Source organism: Rhinolophus sinicus, chromosome 8 (genome assembly GCF_057876585.1).
Source record: "Rhinolophus sinicus isolate RSI-liver-muscle chromosome 8, RSI-T2T, whole genome shotgun sequence".
Classification (NCBI taxonomy): domain Eukaryota; kingdom Metazoa; phylum Chordata; class Mammalia; order Chiroptera; family Rhinolophidae; genus Rhinolophus; species Rhinolophus sinicus.
Genome location: NC_142508.1, coordinates 35013777 through 35025020, shown reverse-complemented (window position 1 = coordinate 35025020; position 11244 = coordinate 35013777). Strand labels below are relative to the sequence as shown.

Sequence of the window (11244 nt, the reverse complement as noted above, 5' to 3'; positions counted from 1 at the left end):
TGGACGCAAGTTTCAAAGAGCACTCAGCAGCCTCGGCTGTGTTTATTGATACAAGAATGAGGTTTACTAAAATCAGGGGGTTCAGGTCCTGGCAATCTCAGAAACCAGGGATGGAAGGAAGTGCAGGCTTCTCCACTTCTCCCATTTTACAGATGACATGGCCGAGGCTTACAAGGGGTCTGGGGTCAGGTATGGGTCTGAAAGTGGGACATCACCCTGAGCCAGCCTGGGGAGGTCAAAGAACCCCTTTGGCTGAGCTCAGTGTCACAACACGCTGTGCCAGGAAGACTTTATTCTGCGTCTCCTGCCGTAAAAGAGAGGTGGAGGTGAGACAGACCTCTCCCCATGTTCCTTTCCATATTCCCCAAGACCCCTTCCCAGGGACTCTGCCTGGCTCACCGTCGCTATCTGCCGTTTGAGCTCAGAGATGAAACGTCCATATGAGTTAGCCAGGGCCAGGGTATACACCATCAGGATGCTGGAGGAGACAGGAATAAAAGCCACATCCCAAACACTCTTAGAAGATCTTCAACATATGGCTCCTTAGAAATCAGGGGTCTGGAACTTCAAACCCAGGAGTCCAGGACTCCAGCCTCCTGCTTTCTTCAGACCCAGGAGTTTAGGTCCCCAGCTCCCTCCTCTCTCAGATGCAGGCAGCGGGGCCCCCAGATCACATACATTCAAACTCAAACCCAGGAGTCTCGGCCCCCTTACCTGGAGATCAGCAGAAGGGGCACAGCAAAAGCCTGGGTCCCCAGGAAGAAGAGAAAATTCTGGGTGGTCTGAGGGAGTCTGGAAATAGACTCAGGGATCTGGGACCAGATGGACAACTGTCCCTGGAATGGACCACACGTCTTGGAAGGTGGGATCCTGAAGGCAGAGAAAGGCAGAGCTCAAGGATGGCCAAGTCAGAACGCTGGATGAGGGTGGAGGGAGGGACAGAGAGGCAGGCACTTCTTACACTTACAGGAAGATGCTATAAAGCACAGGAACGGCGGAGATGGCCAGACCCAGGAGAAGGACCAGAGGGAAAAAGAAATTCGCCGTGGAGGCTCGGAAGGTGCGGGAGGCCGGGGAACAGATGGAGAAGAGGACAAACTGGTGGGGGAAGGAGGACATCTGAGACACAAAAGGCTGGCTCCCAGTCTCTCTATTTTACCCACCCAGGATTCCTAGCCCTTGGCCCCCTCCTCAGTCAGGATCCAGGAGTCCCCAGTCCTTTCCCACCATCAGACCCAGGAGTCGGGTCCCTCAGACCTAAAAGTTGGGATACTCTAGACCACTCCTCCCACATCCAGGAGTCTGTCTTCCAAATCCCTTCTCTCAGGATCCAGTAGTCCAGGACTTTAGCATCCTCCACCCCTAGGACCCAGGAGTCACATCCCTCAGTCCCCTCCTCCCCTGGGGCGCAAGCCCAGGCCCCAATACCTCCAGCTCCAGATAGGTGCTCCCCATCCCTCACCTTCTTCAAATAAAAGAGCAGCAGGAACTTGGCTGTGTTGAGCAGGGGCAGTAGAGGGCAGAAAAAACTCCCCACCCAGACCACCGTCTGCGCGTAGATGAGCCCTAGCACCTCGTCGGGCACCTGGAATTCCTGGGTTCCTGCCACACGACGTAGCGGCTCCGGACAGAGGCCACAGAGGAACCTGAGGGGTGGGGGCGGGGCAAGTCAGAGGCAAGCGGGCCCGGGGTTTCCCCGCCTCCACCGTCCCGCCCACCAACTGGAAGTGAGTGTATCTGTCAAAGCCTGGAAAGGGCGTGCCCAGGGGGCGGAGCCAGCGGGAAGGAACTCTCTAACACGTGGAGGGGGCGGAGTCTGCAGACTTACGGCACAGAAACCACAGCAGAGAGGTTAAGGGAGGGGGCGGGGAAGGGAAGAGAACTGGGTGATGGGGCGGGGGCCTGCTCTGAAATGGGCGGGGCCACCACGACGGGCGGGGCTCTTACTTCCGAGGGAACTGGAAGAGCAGCATGACTGCTATGCCAGTCAGCAGATCAAAAAGCAGGAGTTTGTACATCTCTTGCCCCAGCCGAGTCTCCCAGCACTGAGGAAGGAAGAAAGGGATCAGAAAGACCTCAGTACCCATCATCCGAGTCTCTAAATCACAAGCATATGAGACCCATCAATACTTTCTCTGGGGGTCTTCAGTTTTCCAAACATCCATACCCCTGTCCTCAAGAGAAGGGTATTCTAGCACCCCAAGCTCCTTCTTCCTCCCAAGCCAGGAGTCTGGACCCACCCAGTTTCTCCTTTCCTTCAAGGACCCAGGACTCCTGGCCTGTCTTTCTCACCGGAAGTTCGTAATTGTAGCCGCAGGTTTTGCACTTATCAGCCTCTGCATTGCCCCCGCAAGTGATCTGCTTCCAGAGAGAGAAGATCAGGACGAGCAGGGAGGCCAGGCGGAGAAATATAGTCCTAGCAAGGGAGAGAAAGGGGATCAGCAAAGAGCTAGTACCAGCCGCGTGCCAGGCCCCTCCTGCACGGAAGGTGCTCACAAGTCTCCCCATTTCACAGATGAAAAAACAGAGAGAGTTGGGATTTGAATCCAGATCTCACTGGATCCCATGTCGGGATTTCCATGTCTTATTTGCTAGAACCAAGGTCCCTCCACCAACCGGCCCTGCCATCATCACCAGCCCACCCTAGAAAGTTTGAACCTGAGCAGTATTAAAACGATCTGGCGGCTCCTGGTATAGCCCTCCAGTGGGGCAATGAACTTGAACACTGGTGGCAGCAGTAAGTTGACCCCGGCGATGAAAATGGATGGAAGGTAATCCACCCCGAGCTTTAACAGTGGCATTTGCTGGACAAGGGGCCACTTCTGAAAGGGAGGAGGGCCAAGAGAAAAGGCTTTGGGGTCCTGAAGGAGCCTTGCTTGATGTCCTCCCCCAGCCTCTTCTTCCTTCAGCACTCTGAAGTTTGAGGTCCAAACATAAGCCCCCATCCCTGCTAAGATCCCAGGTATCATAGACATCAGTCCCCTCCACCCTTGGAAACATAGGTTCCAGGACCCCGGGGCCCTCTTCCCTCAGGCCCCTCCACACCTGCAGCTCCACAGTGGACTCTGTAGCCCAGAAGACGCCGTAGAAGGCCGCCCCCAGGAGTGCAACCACCAGCAGGTTGAGCAGCACTCTCACCGACCACACCCTGGCTTGCTGGTGCAGGGTCCGCACCGCAGCCTGCCGCCGCACCACCGCTTCCTCCAGCTCCACCTGAGGCCAGGAGAGACGTTCACTTGGGTGCCATTCCCCCAGGCCTAGCAGGTGGTCCAGAGCCAGGGCTCAGCTAGAACTGATATAGCAACACACCTCTAAGGACTTCTATAATGTTGTCTCAGTCCCTCCAGGGCCCTCCAAGGAGACAATTTAGATGCCCTGGCTCCACCCTTCCAGCACCAGAAGCTACAGCCAAGGCCGCACACCCGGCAACAGACCCCTCCCTTTTAAGGCTCCGCCCACTACACAAGCAACACCGTCAAAGGCCCATCTGACTCTGAGCCCCGCCCTTCTGAGTCCCAACCTAGCACTGTATACCTTGCCCTCCAAGGCTCGTCCCAGACTCCAAGCCCCGCCCCCGAGGCCCCGTCCAGCTCCCAAAGCCCCACCCCGCTGAGGTCCACCCCAGACTCCAAGCCTTGCCCCTCTGAGGCCCCGCTCAGCACTTACGATTAATTCAGCAGTTCCAGTTCTAATTTATCAAGCCCTTTCTGGCCTCACCTTTCCAAACTTTGAACCAAGGAGCTTTAGGGCCCTCCCCTTTCCGACTACTAGCTTTTTCCTGTGACCTTTGACCTCAGGCATGTCTGCAGCCTCCTCCCAACCCTCTCATTCCCCAAGGCCCGCCTCCTTAGAAGAAAGCTCTACTTAGCATCTCCCCAAAGTCCCATCCCTGGTCTAGGCCCTGCCCATTCTCTCAGCCCCAGCCTCTCTGGTCCCTATCTGGTTGTAGACCACACCCCCTAAAAGTACCTGCAGCTCGTATAGGATGGTGCGCTGGCGCAGCCGAACGTGGACATCCCCGCAGAGGCCAAAGTCCCAGGCGGAGAATACCCGGTGGCTGTAGCTGGTCAGGACCCCAGATTCAGCCAACAATGTCTGCTTCAGGCCGGACACCGAGCTAAGAGAGGGGAGACCCAGGAGATGGAGTGTGGCAGGACAGCCGCGAGCATGGGGGGACAAACAGGAAAAATACACCCTAAGACCTTGGGCATTTGGTGAGCTGTTACCTGGTGGAGAGTCAAAGAGGCGGAGACACATACAGTCCTTGGAGCCAAAGATCAAGAGAGAGATTCCAAGATAGACCCAGAGGAGATCAGACACACTACAGAGAGACAGAGACCTAGGAGATAGGAACGCAGAGTGAGAGGGACAAAGACCCTGGGGAGACACAGAGATGTAGAGGGGGATTGCGACCCCCCAAAGAGGACAGAGATTCAGAGAAAGGGAGAAAAAGACTCAGTGAGAAGGAAAAGATCTAGAAAGAGGAAATCAGAGACTCAGAGAGAGGAAGGAGGGATAGACACCCAGAGAAAGGGCTGGGGAGAAAGACTCAGAGAAGCGGGGTAGGGGCAAGGTAAAGAGACTGAAGAGAGGGGACCAAGACCTACGGAGGAGGACAGAGAACAGAGAAAGGGAAAGAAACAAAACTGGACAAAGAAAGTCCATATCCACCTTCACTACAACTGGTGCTAGCCTCCGTTATCTCTCTAGAGGACACCAACATAAGATTTCTACCTGGTCTCCATGCTTCCACCTGCACCTTCTCAAAATCTTTTCTCTGTTCTTGAGCCAGTGGAACCCTTCTTTTTATGCAGAGCAGATGAGATTCCCCTGTTTAAAATCTATTCCACAGCTTCTAGTTCTTGAAGTCTAGGCTCCTTCATAGCATAGCCAGTCAGGGCCCACCTGATCTGGCCCCCACCTACTTCTCAAAGCTCAAATGCTGACTCTCCTCCTCCTGGCCCTTCATTTCCCAGAACACTCCAAACCTCTTTCCACCACAGGGCCTTTACACTCACTGTTCCCTCTGCCTGGAATGCCCATTTCGTCTGTTCACCTGGCTGGCTCCTTCTCGTCCTCTGGTCTCCATCTATGTAGGTCACCTCTTCAGAGAGTTCTTTATTGGTCACTCCATCTAATGAGGGTCCCCAACCATTATTCTCTATTTTACAGGGTGGTAAACTACAGCCCGAGGACCAAATCCTGTTTTTGTAAATAAAGTTTTATTGGAACACAGCCACACCCACTCATTTGCACACTGTCTACAGCTGCTTTTGCCTGCAACAGTAGAGCTTAGTTGAGACAGGGACTATATGGCCCACAAAAATGAAAATAATTCCTACCTGGCCTTTACTTTTTTATCAGAAAATAATTGTGCTAATCTCTGCTCTATCGTATCATAAAGGAATCATATGTAAGTGTATCAAACAACAGGTTGTACACCTTAAATTTATACAGTGTTATATGTCAATTTCATCTCAAAAAAGCTGGAAATGTCATCCCATTTGTCTTCTATATAGTACCTACAGCTCCTAAACTGAAATGGTTGATTTGCTTGTTTATTTAACAGTCTCTCTCCCAGTTTATCTCCCCTATTACACTGTTTGGGGACCGTGGTAGTTTAAAGTGGTCTTGAGAAGGCTTCTGGAGGCTGGTCATGTTCAGTTTCTTGATATGAGTGGGAATGTAGCAAGCTTTACCCTTTAGTTTGTGCATTTTTCTGAATGTGTGTTACATTTTTTAAAATAAAAATATATGCCGTTAAACTAATATCTGACTAATTAATACCTGACAGGGTAACCCACATACTCTATGGGGAAAGGATAGTCTCTTCAACAAACAGTATTGGGAAAACTGCATAAACACATGCAGAAGAATGAAACTGGGCCCCTATCTCACAACATTCACAAAAATTAACTCAAAATAGATTATATACTTAAACATCAGACCTGAAACTGGAAAACTCCTAGAAGAAAACATAGAGGAAAATCTCCTTGGTACTGGTCTTGGTGACAATTTTTTGGATATGACACCAAAACACAGGCAACAAAAGCAAAAATTACTAAGTGTGACTACATGAAACTAAAAAGCTTCTGTACAGCAAAAGACACAATCAACACAATGAAAAGGCAACCTAAGAATGAGAGAAAATATTTGCAAATCATACATCTGATAAGGGGTCAATCTCCAAAATATATAAAGAATGCCTGTAATTCAAGAGTAAAAAAGCTAATAACTCATTTTAAAAATGGGGACTTGAATAGACATTTCTCCAAATAAGACATACAGATGGCTAATAGGTACATGTAAAGGCACTCAACATCACTCATCATCAGGGAAAAACAAATCAAAACCACAATGAGATATCACCTCACACCTGTTAGAATGGCTGTTATCAAGAACACAAGAAATAAGAGCTGGTGAGGACGTGGAGAAAAGGGAACCCTCGTGTGCTGTTGGTGGGAGTGCAAATTGGTGCAGCCACTATAGAAAACAGTATGGAGGTTCCTCAAGAAATTAAAAATAGAAACTACCATGTGATCCAGCAATTCCACTTCTGGCTACATGTTCAAAGGAATTGAAATCATTATCTTCAAGAGATAACTGTACCCCCATGTTCATTGCCACAGTATTCCCAATAGCCAAGACATAGAAAAACCTAAGTGTTGGGCTGGGGGCAGGGAGAATGGGGAGATGCTGGTCAAAGGGCACAAACTTCCAGCTGTAAGATGAGTAAGTTCTGGGGGTCTAATATACAGTGTGGTGACCATAATGATACTGTATGACATACTTGCAAATTGCTAAGAGAGTAGATCTTAAATGTTCTCACCCCCCAAAAAAGGTAATTATGTGATATGATGAAGGAATCATATATAAGTAGTCTATTAAATCACGTGTAATCATATTACAAAATGTAAGTATATCAAATCAACAGGTTGTACACCTTAAACTCATACAATGTTATGTATCAATTATACCTCAAAAAAGTTGGGGGGGGGAGTCAATGTCAAAAGAAGAAGATGTCTAAAATGGATTACTTGTCACCACCCTGGTCCAAGCCACCACCATCTCTCACCTGAATTGTTGCAACAACCTTGCCCTCTAACACACAACGTGATTGGCTCATTTATGGCTTATAGCTTGTCACTTGTCTCCTGGCTAACATGTCAGTTTCATCAGGACACAATCTGTTGGCTTTTTGTTTGTTTGTTTTCTCTACTATCTGTTTTGCCAACTGCGTAGAACAATACCTGGCACATAGTAGCTGTTCAATAAATATTTGTTGCATAAATGAAATAGTGACTGCTGTTTTTCTATATCTCACTTCTCCCTTCCATTAAAGATGTAATTCATTTGCTTGCTTATTTAATAGCGTACCTTCCCCACCAGACTCTAAGCAACAGGAGGGTGAAACTTCCCATCTTTACCCCTGACCCTGAGCCCTTGTAAAGCATTTAAAAAATTGATTTCAACTCAGAAAGGGACCAAAGAGTGAGACTTGGGATTCCTGGGAAGGGGCTTCTACCACTACTGCTCCTCCCAGGGTCCGGGGTCTGGGTGTGCGGGGGTGTCACTGACCGATGCAGGATAAGCACCAGGGAGAGGAGGCCGATGGCAAAAGTGGAGCAGAGGTAGGCAACAGCCAGGCTCCAGCGTGGTGGGTAGAATCCGTAGAAGAGAGGGGACCATTCTAGAAAACCCTGCGGAGGGAAGGGTGAAGCAGGGCTCACCGTGGGGCTGGCGGGGCGGGGTTCAGGGAGCAGGGCAATCAGGGTCGGGGGTCACTGCGGCTCAGAGGGGGTCTCCCAGAGAGGGTCTCCAAGCACTCACCTCTCCCGAGAGCAGGCTGAAGATCTGGGAGGAGAAGGAGACCAGGCCCTGGGGGCGGGGGTTGTACGAGCCGCAGGGAGAGGACAGGTCAGGGCTAGGGGGACCCGGGGGAGCCCCGTCCAGCCAGGTGGGCAGCAATGTCATGCAGGCCTTCAGCACCGCGGTCAGCATGTTAAGAAGCAGAAGGAAGCGCAACAGCAAGAAGTAGGACTCGGTGCCGGCGCCAAACTGGCCTGCAGGGGACGGCAGAAAAGCCTCGGGTTCCTTTCCGAGTCCGGACCAGGACCCTCCTCTCCTCCCTCAAACCTCCAGCCCCTCCTCACTCAGACCCAGGAGTCCAGGCTCCCAGCCCCTCCTCCCTCAGACCCAGGAATCTGGACCCCCAGCCTCCTCCACCCTCTGGATCGGGGTCCGCCCCGCTCCCGGACGCCAGCCCCACTGTACCCCCGATCCTCTTCAGCGTCCACGCCCAGGGCTCTACGGTGCGCAAGACCTCTTGCATCCTGTCCTTGGACCTCCGAAGCAGCAGGGCCCAGTGGGCTGCCCTGGACCCAGAGTCCTGAGTCACTTGGTCCCTGCCGTGGCTCTGCCTGGGAGGAAACAGAGTCACAGGCAGGAAATTAAGGACATAACAGCCTCAAATGGAAACCACTCAAATGTAGAAACCACCAGACAGTACATCGCGGTGAGTTCCTAACACGGCTACTCTAGCAATAAAAGGAAACGTATGATGCTAAGCATAGGAGCCGGACGGAGCACCAGGACTCGGAGTTCAATTTACATGAGTCCCAGAGCTAGCGCAGGTGAACGCTCCTCCGTAGAGATGCGGACCCAGGCGGCCCAGCTCTGAAGAGGAAGGAAGTGATCGTACATAGGTCTGGGGAGGAGGTATCATGGTGAGGGGTACGTGGGGGTGCTTCTGGGGTGCTGCTGCGTCGTATCCCTTGCCGTAGGTTGGGTTCACCTGGGCTCTCGTTGTAGGATACTCTTTCAGTCTGTACATCATGTTTCCTGTGCTTTTCTGTAGGCAAATACCATCATAAAGTAAACATGAAAAAAAAAAGAACAGAAAAAAGGAAGGTATTGTGATTTATAATGAGATATATATATATATTTGGTCTTCCTCCCCATTTCTGACACAGAGCTGCTAAAGCCCTTGGGATTTCCTAAGTGTTGAGAGCAATTAAGGTGACTTGTTATGTTACTGAGGTGAGTTTTGGACCCCACCTAAGGGTGGGGTCTGGTTGCCAGTGGAACCAACCATGTGATTGGAGGGCTGGAACTTTAATTCCCACACCCCCATCCTGGGAGGGGACAGCAGCAGAAGTTTCAATCAGTCACCACTAGCCAGCGACTTACTCAGTCACGCCCATGCATGAAGCCTCCATAAAAACCCAAAAGGATGAGGTTTGAAGCGCTTCCGGGTTGGTGAACATGTGGAAATCTGGGAATAATGGTGACCTCAGAGAGGCCAGGAAGCTCCGTGCCCTTTCCCCATACCTGGTCCTCTGCATCTCTTCCATCCGGCTGTTTCTGAGTTATATCATTTTATAATAACCAGTGCTCTAGTAAGTAAAATGTTCCTCTGCGTTCTGTGAGCTGTTTTAGCAAATTAATTGAACCTGAGAAGGAGGTTGTGGGACCCACTGATCTATAGCTGGTCAGTCAGAATCTGGACTTATGACTGGTGTCAGAAGTGGGGACAGTTTTGTAGGACTGAGCCCTTAATCTGTGGGACCTGATGCTGTCTCTAGGTTGATAGTGTGAGAAATGAGTTAAATTGTAGGACATCCAGTTGGTGTGGGAGAATTGCCTGGTGGCGTGGGGCGAACTCCTCATGCACACATCAAAACTGTGTCAGAATTATAGAAAGAAACAAGGGTCAGTTTCAAGGGCCACCTGAGCAGCCACACAGGCCCCATTCTTGGAAGGGCCTTGCACTTCTAATGTTCTGCTGTTGTCATCTTGAAATGTCTAATAATTACTGAACAAGAGGCCTGGCGTTTTCATTTTTCACCGGGCCCTGCAATGTATGTAAAGGGAGAAAGGAAAGGAAGGAGTAAATAAAGCATGTTAGGCTTGGAAGAGGAGGAGGCAAAGACAGAGAAGGACAAAGCAGAGAGAAAAAAATGAATAACAGATTTCAGACCCAGAGAGAAGTAGTGAGAGGCAGAGAGCGGCTTGGAGGGAGAGAAGAAATCAGTTGGAACACGAGCCTGGGAGAGAGACAAGTGAGTCTGGAACCATGGAAAGACGGGACTACTTGGAGTCGGAGAAGCGGAGACACAGATGGGGAAGAAGAAACCAGAGAGGCAGATCAGAGAGGCAGGGAGGGCAGAGACAGACGTAGGCAGAGCCCAACAAGTGGGAGGGGGATCTCACTTGTGTGCCCGTCTGGCCTGCATGGGCCAGGGTAGTTCCCGGGAGGAGGGTGGTTCCTGCAGCTCCTTTTGGGCAGTTTCTGCGAAGGCCTGGATGCTCCTCTCTCCGTCCTCATCCTCTTCCTCTAGTGCTCCCCAGGGCAGCACCCCAGGACCCCGGTACCGAAGTGTAGCAGCACTGGGGAGCTCATTCAGCACCGAGGACAGCGATGGGCCTGGGAAGGAAGGGGAGCTGAAAGGACCCAGGAGTCCAGGCCCCCAGCTCCCAGCCCCTTCTCCCTCACCCAGGAGTCCAGGCCTCCAGGCCCTCCTCTCTCGGAACCTGAAGTACAGGCCCCCAGCCCCTCCTCCCTCAGACCCAGGAGTCCAGGCCGCCAGCCCCTTCCCTAGGCATCAAGTGTGTACCTTCCAGGCCCCTCCTATTTCAGGGCTAAGGAGTCCACAACTCAATTTCCTGTTCCCTCTTATGCAGGAGTTTGCCACCCTGGCCCCTCCCACTCCTAGATATCCAACTCCCAGCCCCTAGCTATCTCCTCTCCCAGGTCTCCAACCTCCTCGCCAGGACCCAGGAGTCCCAATCTCCTGTTCCCTTCTCCCCTGGAAACTCAGGAATCGAAACCCCTCCCCCTTCTGCCCTCCAGACCCAGGCTTCCAGGCCTCCTCCATTCTCCGCCAGCCCGAGGGGTTTGACCTGACTTCCCTGGGCTCCCCAACCTGCTCTGGACTCTCGGGGTGCCGGCCACCTCCTGGAGGAGCCCCAGTCTTCGGGTTCCCACGCTGGGCTGTCTTCCATGTCCCCAGGCGCAGTTGCGTCTCTGTCTCTAGCGGCCAACTGGGCGGTGCCCCAGGGAAGGGAGGGGTCTGGGCCAGTCACACCTGGGCACCAGGTGGCCCCGGAGGGAATACAGTGCACTTCCTATAACCTGTCAGGGTCGCTGCTCCGAAAGGTCTCCTGGGAACTGAAGTCCACAGGTGTCAGTGTGGATCCTGGGAGCTGGGGCAGCACAGCACATGGGGTTTGGGGGCTCATGTT

At 51.9% G+C, this 11244-nt stretch overlaps 1 protein-coding gene across 4 annotated transcripts; it reads right to left on the bottom strand.

The window, feature by feature from the left end:
- Nucleotides 1-37: 37 nt before the first annotated feature.
- TMC4 (transmembrane channel like 4) lies at nt 38-11170 on the bottom strand. 4 transcript variants are annotated; one of them, XM_019715912.3, is made up of 15 exons: nt 10908-11170; nt 10213-10426; nt 8275-8420; nt 7831-8063; nt 7579-7700; nt 3970-4117; nt 3046-3213; nt 2659-2822; nt 2293-2416; nt 1948-2045; nt 1463-1646; nt 968-1098; nt 715-870; nt 400-478; nt 38-304 (listed from the first exon to the last, which is right to left on the bottom strand). In XM_019715912.3, exons 1-15 carry the CDS (start codon nt 11002-11004, stop codon nt 236-238), a joined length of 2133 nt encoding a protein of 710 aa, XP_019571471.3. In that variant the 5' UTR covers nt 11005-11170; the 3' UTR covers nt 38-235. The 4 variants fall into 4 exon arrangements, 3 of the variants coding, with proteins under 3 accessions (XP_019571471.3, XP_019571472.3, XP_074172067.2); XM_019715913.3 differs by having other exon boundaries at nt 10926-11170; XR_012490522.2 differs by lacking the exons at nt 38-304; nt 968-1098.
- Nucleotides 11171-11244: the final 74 nt, after the last annotated feature.

Bases quoted from the DNA above. Each gene is read 5' to 3' on its own strand.
- TMC4 (XM_019715912.3), bottom strand. From the start codon at position 11,004: ATGGAAGACAGCCCAGCGTGGGAACCCGAAGACTGGGGCTCCTCCAGG. The intron at 4,118-7,578 runs GTCAGTGACACC...CCCCTCTCTTAG, and splicing joins CTGGTGCTTATCCTGCATCG to CTCGGTGTCCGGCCTGAAGC. The intron at 3,214-3,969 runs GTACTTTTAGGG...TCCTGGCCTCAG, and splicing joins CCATCCTATACGAGCTGCAG to GTGGAGCTGGAGGAAGCGGT.